At 48.9% G+C, this 13,748-nt stretch overlaps 1 protein-coding gene across 11 annotated transcripts in view; it reads right to left on the bottom strand.

Moving 5' to 3' along the window:
- The window catches only part of LOC140398384 (formin-like protein 1), a 383,709-nt gene that overhangs the window by 21,454 nt on the left and 348,507 nt on the right, over positions 1-13,748 (bottom strand). For 6 of the 11 annotated variants that reach the window (XM_072487013.1, XM_072487007.1, XM_072487009.1 and 3 more), the window contains 2 exons: positions 13,180-13,269; positions 7,440-7,563 (listed from right to left, as the gene is read on the bottom strand). In XM_072487013.1, coding sequence (XP_072343114.1) covers positions 7,440-7,563; positions 13,180-13,269 — 214 coding nt within the window. Of the gene's footprint in view, positions 1-5,963; positions 6,077-7,439; positions 7,564-13,179; positions 13,270-13,748 lie in introns of all 11 variants that reach the window. The other 5 variants (XR_011937470.1, XR_011937472.1, XM_072487008.1 and 2 more) reach the window with 2 other exon arrangements.

Here is a 13,748-nt window from a genome sequence, read left to right as displayed (position 1 = left end):
AGACTCGATGGGCCGAATGGCCTCCTTCTGCACTGTAAATTCTATGATATAGGGCGGAATTCTCCGTTCCAGGGGCTAAGGGCCAGCTCCAACGGAGAATCCGCGGGTGGTTCTCGACAGGAAAATCAGCGCAAACCCCTCACCGATTACGGTACTGCTGAGGGGCTAGCATCAGCGCCGCGTGAATCACGCGGATTACGGTTGGAGAATCGGGCCGCACATGCGCAGGGCTGATGGCCTGAACCGGTCGCGCCGGAAAACTTGGCTTGGCCATGCTGGAACCCTAACCTGCCCACCCTAACCTCACAGCCCACTCTCTGTCCACCCCCACCACTCCCCCAGCCCTAGTAGAAGCCCCCCGGCCAACGGCACAGATCCCAGACAAGTGTGGTGGCGCTGGACACTGCCTGCAGCCGGCACACTGGGTTCCCGACTGTTGGGACCACACGTGGCCCGCGCCAATGGCCTTGCGACTGGATGACGCCGGTTTGGAGGGGGCGGAGCATCGCGAACAGGTGTCAAACCGGCGTCTGCCCCGATTCTGGCATAGGAAGTCATTCTCCACCCAATCGCCAATCCCGATTTCAGCATCTGGCTACAGAGAATCCCACCCATACTCTTTTAAAATATATATTTTTATTGATCATTTAATAATGAATATAAAAACAAATCAGAAAACAAAACAACCTACCAAAAACAACAGCGAGGTGACTAGCCCTTTAAAGAACACAATAAAAGTGTGCCATCTTTTGTGGAACCCCTAAATTGAACCCCTTAACATACATTTCATTTTCTTAAGATGTAACAAACTCCATGAGATGCCCCAAACACACCGAAAACTCCATGATATCCCCCAACCACACCGAGGCATTGGATGGAGAAGCTGACCTTCACTCCAACAGAACCTGCCTGCGAGCGATCAACGTGGTGAAGGCGAAGACATCTCCCCCCCTCAATCAGGATTTCCAGGAAGTCTGGCACTCTAAATATGGCCAGGAGGTAACTGGGCTTCAAATTCATCTGTAAAATCTACGCCATGGTGCTGAAGAAGGAGATCCAAAATGTCACCAGCTTGGCACATGCCCAGAACATAGACATATGGTTTGCTGGGCCCTCCAACAACGCTCCACTTATCTTCCACCTCCTCAAACATCCGACTCAACCCAGCCCTCGTTAAGTACACCCTATGTACCACATTCAGCTGTATCAATCCCAGTCTCGCACTTGAAGAAGTGGCGTTCACCCTTTGCAAGGCCTCACACCATACCCCCTTCTCCAATTCCACCGCCAAATCCTCCTCCCAGTTGGCCGTAACCCCCTCCAGGGATGCAACATCCTTCGCCATTATCCACCCATAAATTCCTGAGATACTCCTCTCTTCCAACCTTGCGAATGTCAACATCCTTTCCAAAAATGAGGATGGTGTCACTGCTGGAAGTGACGAGAAAACCGTCCTCTTAAAATCCGCTCACCTGAAGATATCCAAAGCCTTCCTCCGGTGAAAACCCAAACTTCTCTGTTAGTTCTTCCAGGCTTGCGAACCACCTCTCCAGAAACAAGTCCCCCAGTCCCTCAACCCCCCTGCCCCTTCCAGCTTCGAAACCTGGCATCCAGTCTCGCCAACTCAAACATGATTGCCACAAATCGGCCACTTCTTCGACATCCTTCCTAATTTAACTCGAACGCCCCATTAACCTTCTCTGCTCCAGCCACCAGCCCACCCCCATATCCCGCACCTGAACACTCTCTCGGATGCTGCCTTCAGCCTCCACTGGCCAGCCAACAGGCGACCGGCCTTTTCCTCATATTCGTATATTACTCGCTTTGCGCGCCGCAGCTGGCACACCGCCTTATCCACTGTCGCCAGATTAAACTGCGTCTGCAACATCTTCCTTCTAGCCAATAGCTCTGGGGTAGGATCCGCTGCATATTTACTGTGCAACTCTAGAATCTCATCCACAGGGGCTAGTTTGGCACAGGGCTAAATCGCTGGCTTTGAAAGCAGACCAAGGCAGACCAGCAGCACGGTTCAATTCCCATACCAGCCTCCCCGAACAGGCGCCGGAATGTGGCGACTAGGAGCTTTTCACAGTAACTTCATTTGAAGCCTACTTGTGACAATAAGCGATTTTCATTTAATTTTCATTTAATTTCAACTGCTCACATTCCTCCCTGACCTCCCTATCCAAGTGCAACTTTTATGCAATTATCACTCCTCGCACCACCGCCTTCAACATGGATGGCGAGACCTTCCTATTCCTATTAAACCCAACATACTCACCAATTGCCCTTGCCACCCTCACACAAAACCCCAAATCTGCTAACCACCACCATATTCTGCGCTCCTCACCCCCGGCAACAGCAACTTCCCCACAATAAAAAAACTTATGCATGATTAGACTCTATGCATGGGCAAGAAGAAAGAGAACTCTTTGCCCCTTGGGTACAGCAACCTCCATGAGTCCGCCCCTCCCATCTCTCGTAAATACTGTCACTCCCGAAGACTTCAGCCTGGAACTGTCCACCTCTGGATCTAAGACCATATTTGAACCCCCATCCAGGATCAACTGATGTATGTCCATATCCGAGATAGTCGCCACCACCCTCTTCATAAAATCTACATCATCCCAATTTGGAGCGTACACATTCACCAAAACTACCAACCTACCTTCCAACACTGCCAAAACCATTACCCATCTGCCCCCTTGATTTGTCACTACCTTCTGCACCTGGAACTGGACTCTTTTATTGATCAGGATTGCCACCCCTCAGGCACTACAGACAAAATCACGAATGGAACACCTGACATATCCAGCCCTCAGGAAGCCTGACCTGATCCTTCATCTGCAACTGAGTCTCCTGCAACCGCATCACATCAGCCCTCCACCTCTTCAAATGAGCAAAAACTCTTATCCCCTTTACCTGCACTTTCCACAGCAGCATCCTAACCAGGGTCTCTTTCCCTCCGCCCCCCCCCCCCCCCCCCCCCCCCCCCGCTCCTTCTTGGATCAGCCAACACCCCGAAGGGGGAAGCACCCATCCCCACAATGTTCCCCAACTGGTGATGGTCCCCACCCAAGATGGCACCTGGCTCCACCCATCAGACGGAGTAAAAAAACCCCAGTCAGCAGACTACCCCTACCCCCCTTCCCGACCCCATAAATGCCCCAGCCATTTCTTCTTGAAATTACTCTTATCTCCCCTCTCTCCATCACCCCCACCATTCACAGCTCCGAGGCACACTGAAACCTGTACTAACAGGATCAGCAGGCCGCAGCCCCTCCCCCCACCTCACTCCCATTTACCAGTGAACTGCAGTGTGCTGGCAGGGTAGCCCCCCATCCACCCCACCAGAGTTCCCTTCCCCATGAATCAACAATAAAATAATGGACCCTCCACACCCACACCCTCCTCCCAAATGCCATTTTCGCCCTCTCCCTTTCCCTATCCACAAATCAGTCCCTAATACCACAAAAGAAAAAAAGAAAAGAAAAAACAGGGTGAGAAGCAACTCAATCCTACAAAGAATCCCACAATACAGTTTTCAATTAACAATTGACAATACCAAAATACAAAGAAAACAATGTCCTCAATCCAACAAAGAAAACACTAAACCCATAGCCCTCCACCATACCCTCTTTCACAGCCCTTTCATAGCTGTCCACTGCTTTGACCCCAAAGTACCCAAAACACCATTCTCAGTTCAGCCAGGATCCTCTGCCTTCATGAATGCCTCCGCCTCCTTTGCCATCTCAAAGAAGTGATCCCTCGAGTTCTGCATGACCCACTTTTATACAGTCCCGCTTTCGCCTTATCGAAGGCCACCCACCTTCTCGCCAACTGCATCGGGACATCTTGGTATGTCCGAAAACCTGCCTTCCCACCTCACCTCATGGTTCTGATTGGCCAATCGCAGCACCTTTTACTTAATCTCGTAGCTGTGAAAGCAAACTATCACAGCTCTTGGTGGCTCAATAGTCTGTGACTTGAATCGGAGCGACCAGTAGGCCCGATCCTGCTAAAAAGGCGAGGGTTCTACCTCCTCCCCCAGCAGCTTACCAAACATTGTCGAAAAGTACTCTGTCGGCCTCGGGCCCTCCAAACTTTCAGGCAGCCCCACTATCCGCAAGTTCAGGTTTTCCAGGACCTCAACGTTTGCTCTCAGACCCTTGTTACTGTCCTCCACTTTCAACCGCTCAGCTTCCAAAGAAGTGAGCTGGTCACTGTGCATTGAGAGAGCTGCCTCCACCCCCTTCTGAAGGTCAGAGAGATCTGGGCATGCAGGTCTACAGATCTTTGAAAGTGGCAACACGAGTGGACAAGGTAGTCAAGAAAGCATACGGAATGCTTGCCTTCAGTGGGCGGGACATCGAGTTTCAAAACTGGCAATTCATGCTACAGTTGTATAGAGGTAAGGCCGTACTTGGAATATTGCACACAATTTGGTCTCCACACTACCAGAAGGATGTGGAGGCTTTGGAGAGGGTGCAGAGGATTTTGCCTGGTCTGGAGGGTGTTAGCTATGGGGAGAGACTGAATAGATTCGGACTGTTTCCATTAGAACAACGGAGGTTGAGGGGTGATCTCATAAGAGGTCTACAAGATTATGAGGGGTATGGATAGAGTGGTTCCCATACCTGCCTCCCCCAACAGGTGCCGGAATGTGGCGACTAGGGGCTTTTCACAGTAACTTCGTTTGAAGCCTACTTGTGACAATAAGTGATTTTCATTCCATTTCACTTCATAGGCAGGCACTGTTTCCCAGTGTGGAGGGGTCAGTCAGCAGGGGGGAGATAGGTTTAAAGCCCTGGGGCAAAGTTTAGAGGGGATGTGCGAGGCAGGTTTTTTTTACACAGAGGGTGGTGAGTGCCTGGAACGCGTTGCCAGCGGAGTTTGTGGAAGCAGATACATTAACGGCATTCAAAAGGCACCTTGACAAATACTTGGATAGGATGGGTATAAAGGGATACGGCAATAGGAAGTGCTGAGGGTTTTGGTCAAGGGTGCTTTCATGTCCGGTACAGGCTCGGAGGGCTGAAGAGCTTATTCTTGTGCTGTATTGTTCAGCACCTCACCATGCTCCTGCACCATCTCTGACTTCTTTCCAATCGCCTCCCGTATCGCGGCCAATGAGTCTTCCACCGACTGTTAAGACTCTCCAGCATGTCCCTCCCATGCTGCTCGAGGTGCTTGCTAAACTGCTTCTCAAATTCAGACACCATCACCTCCGCCAGCGCTTCCATTGGTGCTGGAGCAGCTCCACCCGGAGAGCTCATCTCTGCCATCTTTCCTCCCAGAGCATTCTTCACTGAACTCGATCCTGCCGGCAGGCTAGCGCTCACACCTTTCTTCAAATAATTCTTCTTTTGATATTTGGACATCCTCTCATTACCAACTTTCGATCGGGAAAGGTTTCCAAACAAATTCTCCCCAGAAAGCGGGTCAAAAAGACCAAAAACCGAGGACTCTGGCGGGAGCCACCCAACGTGCGACCTCCTCCTACATGTCGCCACCGGAAGTCCCCTGGTGAACATATACTCGACGTATAAGTTGACTCCCGTTTTTGGTCAGATTTTCAAGGTTTATAGGTCAATATCTATTCCATTTATGACAGAAAGCTTGAAATTCTACTGTGCGATTTTGGCAGTGAAGCCCTTATACAATTCATATGAGATTACCTTTGTCTGAAATTGTAACGCTTGCATTGTCTATTAATTGGAGAAAGTAATTTCACATTAACATTGCACCATCCAATTTTCTAAGTTTGCAGTTTAGGTGATGTGCATTTATCCTATTAAACCAGCTGAAGAGTGCAAATGCGATTTTATATAGATTCGCTACATTGACCATAATGCTGCCTACAATGTGTTTTGCTCAAACATGTACGTAGGTTTGTGCTAATGAATAATGACGTCCCTGCTCGAATGTTAATGCATGCAACATTGATATGAGAGGTCATTTACCTAGAGAAGGTGCAGAGCTTGCTAAGGTGGACTTTCATCATTAAACGAGGCATCGTAGAAGAGTCGAGAAGAGCGTTTGGCAGTCCGCGCAGTGAAGGGGACAGTCTTCAGCGCTGTCCAGAATCCAGTCAGGAAGAATGGCACACACAAAGTGTGAGAGGGAGGGAGAGAGAGAGAGAGAGAGACAGAGGAATGGAGAGTGAGGTGACAAAAGAGGGAAAGAGAGAGAGGAGCAAGGATGAAGGAAATAAAGAACAAGTTAAAAAAACCCAGAAGAGAATGTGATGGAAGTAGCAAAAGGGCAAGACGCAGGCGAGAGAGTGGGGCAAGAGATAAGCAACAGAAAAAGAAACAGGGAGCAGTAAAATGGTGACAAGGAGGGAAAATAGAGAAGCGCAAAAGGAGTGAGAGTTACAGAGGCAGTTTTCAACTGAACATTTTAGCACTTAGTGAGAAGAAGTATACTTTTTCTTACCCCCAAAATTTGAAATAAGAAATATTTTGTGACATTAGAAGTATTTCAAAAACAACGGGAATGTTGCTTTAGCATGCTCCACCTGCCAAACATTTGAACAAGATCACGTAGCATTGTGAGAACTACAGAATCATGTTTGGTTGATTATTCACCTCATGAACAGCCCAGTCCGCAGTGTTACTTAAATCAACACAAATTGAGACAAGTGTGGATGCGAGTGACCTTGGACCGAATTCAAAATTTATAACAATGGCTAAAATTCCCTTTACATGAATGGATTTACATTTAAGAATTGATTTTCTGAATCCTCAGATAGCTGGGAAAGGAGCTGGGCAACTGGGGTTTACACATGCTGACTCTGAAAGATTATATTTGTAGAGCTATCCAAGCTTCAGCAATCATGCGATTACTATAATACAGCTAAATGTGTGAAACATAATTTTACCTTTTGTTTCTTCCTTGACCTCCAACCTTTTTTTAAAACAAATTATATATTATTATTTTTCTGTACTGCACTTGGTTTTACTTTACGCCCTATTTTAAATCAACCACGTATCTTTCTTCATCTCTTTTCCAACCCATGGCCTATTTGAGGGCGATGAGCGCTTCCTCCTCCAAAATCTGCCACTGGTTGGAAAAGAGGCGGTTTTACAACCACCGACGACACCTTGGCTGTATACTCCAGGTCACACTGTAGCTGGAGGAGGAGTGCCACTTAGTCTCCTTGAGCCCAACTCCACCAGCTCTCTGCCACTCCCGTTAGATCGAGGTTGATCTGCACCTCTACTCCACCACAGCTCCATCTTCTAGATCATATCTCGAACAGGAGTAACCTGACAGCCTACACGAGGACTCAATATCTGTTTGCTTGGGGGGCAGGTGCAGGGGTGTAAGTCACTCGTTGTCACCTATTTTAGGATACTGCTTTTTGATAATTCTTCCTTCTCCCATCCTGTGTGTGTATGGACAGTTGTGTGTGACATTCTCTCCTGGTGAATTACCTGTGATAATATCCTCAATTGCTCCATCCTTGCCCTCGTACACCATTCTCTCTTTCCCCTGCTGCTTCTTCTTCAGCTCGGCCATTAGATCCATGTGAGGGACCTTATTCTTAGCGGGAAGGGGCTAGAGAAAAAGATGATAGTTCACTTACCGCTGCTGTGAAATGTGAGTTAGTATCATCAGAAAGAAAAATCATTTATGAAACTGAAAATGATCTTGAACCACCTTTTAAAAAAAAAAAAAAGCGCTTGAGCAGAGTGTTACCTCTCCATTTAAATCTTTCCTTGGTGTGCGTATACATGATATACCAACAGTGTGAGCACAACCACAGGAAGTCTAAGATTTGGGACATGCTGTTTTCAGGTCAAGATGATCATATCACGCTGTGTGCTGTGTTATTTTATAGCTAGAAGCTGTTAAATAAATATTGAGTTCGGGGACGAATTGAGATCCCTGCAGTTAAAGAAATTATTCAAGTTGTCAGTCGGGAAACCCTGTGTCAATTGAGATTAAGTACACAGAGGTGGAGGACATTGATTGAACGGTTATTGAACTCACAGGGATAATATGGAGTCAGGAGATATAAACTACTCACATTTCTTTGTGCAATTAAATCTATTCCTAGTAAATATGGCTTCTGTTTATTTCCCTTCACTAACTGGCAATCAGGAGTACAACACTCTGGGGATTTAAGGATAGAAATGTTGAACGAGATCTAGTGGCCCCGTTTGCAACAGCTGCTAATCCCGTGATGGCCGCTAAATGTTGCAAGAAGGCCTCTCCCGGTGTGAGATCTTCCCTGCACCCCTCACCCGGACCGGTGACATGATCAGGTTCATGCCCAATGAGGGGGTGAATCAGATTTCCATGAATTTGAATACATTTTAATGTAATCAATCGGCTTAATGCCACAATATTGTTAAACTAGAAAGAATGCGACTTCCGGTGTGGACCATGGAGTAAGTGGTCACACACAAGGCAGCTCCTGGCCAAGGTTACAGAAAAGAGCTCTTTTTTAATCAATACAGGGTGGAATTTTGATGAAAAGACGTAGGTGAATGTTGGAGAGGTACTTTCCCCCAGCAATGGTATGTCTCTTGGTTACCAGAACCGGCAGAAACAGTAAAAGATTTGGCTGGAGCTGCAGTAAAGACAAAAGCCTCTTCCAGCATGCAGGTGGGGGAAGGGCAAGCTCAAAGGCTTCAAGCTGACTTGAGGGCCTTTATTACAGGTGAATTCTAGCAGCAGAGGGAACAACTGTGTAAAGATCTCACCAAGGCCATTGAAGAAGCAGGGACGAGGCTTCCGGTGGCGGCCATGGAGGAGTAGGTCGCGCATTCGGCAGCTCCCGTCTGGAACGGACTCTCAGACCTTTTTCAGGAGTTTCCACAGACATTTTGGGGCAGATTGGTGAAGCGAACATTGCCAAAAGGGTTCCCTTTCTGTGGGACTTCCGGTGACCGCGGGCGGGAGGGAGCTGTGCGTTGGAGGGCTCCTGTTCGGGAACGACACTGTCGGGGGTTAACGCCCGGTCTTAGGGCCAGCGAAGGCAGTGAAAGTCGGGAGACAGCACAAAGAAGGGAAATGTCGAAGACCGGCAAAAAAACGGCCGTGAAAAAAGCAGCTGAAAGTCTGTCGGGGAGTGAAAAGGTCACCGCGGGGTCAGTAAAGAAACTGGAGCGCTGGGGGAGGCCGCATTGCTTACGGCTGAAGAAATAACTAAGGTGATGGCCGTGGAATTTGAAAGGCAGTTTGCGAAACATATGGAGGCAATGAGGAAGGAGATGGGGGCGATTTTGAAAGTACTGGTGGAGGAGGCGATTACCCCGGTGAGGACGGCGGTGGCGAGCGCAGTGGTGGAGGTGCGGGAGCAAGGGGAGGCGCTGAAGGAAGTGGAAGAGACAGTACTGCAGCACAGTGGTCAACTTACCTCGATGGGGAAGGAGATGCAGAAGGTGATGGAGATCAACAAGGATCTGCGAGGCAAAATGGAAGACCTGGAAAACAGATCCAGGTGACAGCATTTGAGGATTGTGGGGTTGCCCGAAGGAGTTGAAGGACCGAGGCCGACTGAGTATTTTGCCACGATGTTGGTGAAACTATTGGGGGAGGGGGAGGATCCCTCCCGATATGAGCTGGATCGGGCACATCGGTCGTGGAGGCCTGTACCAAAGGCGAGTGAGCCGCCAAGAGTAGTGACTCTGTGCTTCTGTAGGTACAGTGTAAAGGAGAAGGTCCTGTGCTGGGCTAAGCAGAAGCGAGTGGTGCAGTGGGCTGGAGCTGGTATACGCGTACACCAGGACTTTACGGTGGAGCTGGCGAGGAGGCGGGCTGCCTTCAACCGGGTGAAGAGGGCACTGTACGTTAGCAGGGTGCAGTGCGGCATTGTATAGCCAGCGAAGCTGAGGGTGACTTACAAGTTCAAGGACTTTTATTTCGGGACGGCAGAAGCAGCGGAGGAGTTTGCGAAGGCAGAAGGACTGTGGCAGAATTGAGAAATGGTCATGTACCAATGTAGCCTCATGACTTAATTTTTTCTTTTTTGTTTCACTGCGTGCTGGTGTATGGGCTATAGGAGCCAACGCTGTGTATATTTGGACAAGGGAAGAAATGGGACTTTCAGTCGGAATGAGGGCTCTTTGGGGTATAGGTGGTTATGCGGGGTTTGTGTGCTAAAAGGGGCCTTCTGGGTTTTTCCTGGGGTCAGGCAAGGGGGAAAGGGACCCGGGCGGGGGCCTCCACGCTGGCCGGTTTAAGCCGGCCAGTGAACGGGAGTGAGGTGGAGGGAGGGGCTGCGGCCATCGGACCCTGGCAGAACAGGGTCCGGGTGGTCTAGCCGGGGTGGAAGTTGGGGGGGGGAGGAACAGAGGTTGGGGGGAGGAGTTTTACAAGAGGAAGTGGAGGGGGAGGAGAGGAAGTGGAGGGGGTGGAGTTGGGGAGGGCGGGTTTACAACTCTTGGGTGTCATTTGGAGGTCGGATGGTATTGAGTGTTGTCGTGGAGGGGGGGGGGGGGGGGGGGGGGAGACGACTCTATCGGTTAATGGTGGCCATGGGCGATTCCGGACTCCTTTTTCTTTTTTGCTTTTGTTTTTTTTTCTCCCACCGTGGGAGGGTTTGTTTTATTTGAGGCATATATTGACAGTTGGGTGGGGTGGTGGGAGGATGGGATCGTTGTTGATGTTAAGGGTATTGACTTTGTATTTGTTACCATTTGTTGCCTGTTGGTGGGGTGTAAATTTTGAAGGAAAATGAGAAAATGGAGAATAAAAACATTGTCTTAAAAAAAACTAGAAAGAGTGCAGAAGAGATTTACGAGGGTGCTACCAGGACTTATTGGTCTGAGCTATAAGGAGAGGCTGGATAGGCTGGGACCTTTTTTCCTGGAGCGTAGGAGGCTTAGCGCTGATCTTATAGAGGTTTATAAAATAATGAAGGGCATAGGTAAGATAGATAGTCAACATCCTTTCCCAAAGGTAGAGGAGTCTAGAACTAGAGAACAAAGGTTTAAGGTGAGAGGGGAAAGATGCAAAAGAGACCAGAGGGGACATTTCTTCACACAGAGGGTGGTGAGCATCTGGAATGAGCTTCCAGAGGCAGTGGTAGAGGCGGATACAATATTTTCCTTAAAAAAAAGTTAAACAGTTACATGGGCAGGATGGGTATAGAGGGATATAGGCCAAATGCGGGCAAGTGGGACTAGCTTAGTGATAGAAACTGGGCAGCATGGACAAGCTGGGCCAAAGGGCCTGTGTCCATGCTGTAAACACCTATGACTCTAACATCCACCCACAACGTACCCTGGCGCGTGACGTAATGTAGCGGGAATTACTACTGGTTTTCAAAATTGAAAACCTGTCGTGAAGACCATGTCGGGAGCCTTGAGATGCCTGGAGGCCCTGGGAGCTCATGAACAAGGCTGGGCATTGCCCCCAGCGGTGACCCCTGGCAGTGCTATGGGGCACTGCCAAGGGGGCTCTGGAAGGGGGGGTGAACTTCCTCTAGTGGGAGGGGAGGCCTTATGTGTGGTGGGGGGAGAGAGCCCCAGTGACCGCTTGAGGGAGAGGGGAGTTGGGGCTCCAATGTTGTCATTGGTGGTTCGGGGGGCTGCCCTGATGCCTGAGGGGGAGTGCCCTAATTCTGGGGTGGGGGGACTGCGGTGGGCACTCTCCTCCATTGTGTAGGGAGAGGGCTTATACATTACTTAGGGATCTGGCACCATTTAAAAAGGTCTCAGAATACGCTGGCCCCGCACCCCCAGCTGGCTGTGTGATCCTCGTCAGCACTTTGAAATTGCACAGAGTGCCATTAAAAAAAAGACATCTGTGAAGCTGATGAGCTTCATTCAGCTTTCCTTGCCTGATCCAGCGTTCTGGGCAACTTTGGGAAAATTCCACCCCATGTGTTTGCAGAAAAAAAACGGAGAGGCCAGGAGGAATAGAAGTGCTCCACAACCCAAACAATCTTGCCGTAAATCCTCTGACCAGCCCCCCCCCCCAACTATTTATTGCCCATGCCAAGAATGTACCCACGTGTTACATTCGACAAGGCAGTTGGTCTGAAATTTAATCCTGGAGGAGGGGGAGCTTTCTGTGGAGTCCCAGTAGATGGCAACGGGTATGAACAGAGGCCGGTGGCATAATTTAGGGCCAGCCTTGGGCTTAGCCATCCAAGTGCATGTTTCTGTGGGTCAAGTATAGACTAATTTCTACCTACCAGATTTCAACATCTGAAATTCAGTGATAACTGAATTGTGACAACTTCTACTGTTTTTGTAATGCTACTGCCGATATGTTTTAGTGGTTTATTCTCATTATACTGTGTCCTTCCCTTGCTGGACAAATAGATTGTCAGGTACTTGACAATACCGGTCCTGGGCTGTGGACATGATGTGGGAGGCAGCAAGTCTGACATTGCTCCGCGAATCCTGTTGTCCACTGGGGTGTTAATGCTTTCACTCGCAATCTTGCTTTAACGGCCCCCAACAGTAAAAGGATCTTGATTTTGCCCCATTGATATATCGTGGACATAGGGCTGTGTTCTGCTGTCATTATGTTTTGTCATAGCAACCTCCAGCTCCATTGCACCCTCGAATCAGTCCAAGCAATTTTCCTTGATGACGCTTCAATCAACAGTAATCTTTCCTTGGTTATTAAGGAGATTGCTGTGTGGAGGAATGTTCTCAGCACCCAGCTCCCTTAAAACCATCACATCTCAGTAGTTGTACTAAGCAGGTCCTCTCAATGTTGGCATCAGCACCCATGTGTTAAACAAAAGATATTCTAAGATTCAACCACGTGGTACAAAATTAACAGTGAGCCGGTGCTGACAGGTGCTGTATTCAGATGGGCAATAGAACCCGGATTCCTGGCTACAATTCTTCACAGATTGACTCACCAGTTTCATTCACACCATATTGGGAAGCCCTGAGGAGAATTTCAAGAATCGGATGCCAATTTAGGTTTAGATTTCTTCTATTTGTTTTGCTGGCTTCCTGGGCCTTGAATGGAGAGGCATGTAGGCCTCTGGCTCAGCTTGTCAAATCAGTTGCTAGGAAACAGACAAACAGCCCCATCAAAAGCTCTTTTGATCCCAAGTTGAGCCCTTCCTTCAATGTAATTAATATTTAGAATGAGTGTGTTCTTCTTGTTCAACTGAAATAATTATCTTTCAGCAAACGTTTCCCTAACAGCTGAAAAAACCCAGTAAAAACAAATCCTGATTCAGGTCAGCGAACTCACCTTTCCATCTGGCTGCTCTGTTTTGGAGGGGGAGTTTTTAACAGTCATTGTCTCTTGCTTCTTTCGGAATTCGTTTTCCTGCTCAGCTTGCTGAGAATGATTCACAAACAAATATAAACATCAATTAGAATCATAGAATCCCTACAGTGCAGAAGGAGGACATTCAGCCCATTGAGTCTGCACCGACCCTTCAATTGAGCACTCTACCCACTTCCACCCCATTATTCCCATAACCCCGTAATGTAACCTGCACATCCTTAGACACTAAGGGCAATTTAGCATGTCCCGGGACCCTGGGAGGAGCCTGAGGAGATCCCGCCTGTCGATGATCCCGGTGGCGGGATCAAGGCAGCCCCTGGGTTGGTTGGTGGGCCCGTGGCGCCCGCCGTTTGGTGGAGGATTCAGGCCCAGAGGGCGGCTGACAGCCTTCGGACAGTCGCCCAGTGTCGGGAGCGCAGGGTGCACATGAGGCTCTCTGCAGTGGGGTGCAAAGCTCACTTGTGCTTGATACTGTGTTGCCCCTCAACCCCTCTGGGGGACTCCCAAAATCTGGCACATCATAATGGAAG

This window comes from Scyliorhinus torazame, chromosome 21, assembly GCF_047496885.1.
Source record: "Scyliorhinus torazame isolate Kashiwa2021f chromosome 21, sScyTor2.1, whole genome shotgun sequence".
Classification (NCBI taxonomy): Eukaryota; Metazoa; Chordata; class Chondrichthyes; order Carcharhiniformes; family Scyliorhinidae; genus Scyliorhinus; species Scyliorhinus torazame.
Note: the sequence above shows the minus strand (reverse complement) of the source record. Positions and strands in the feature narration are given on the sequence as shown.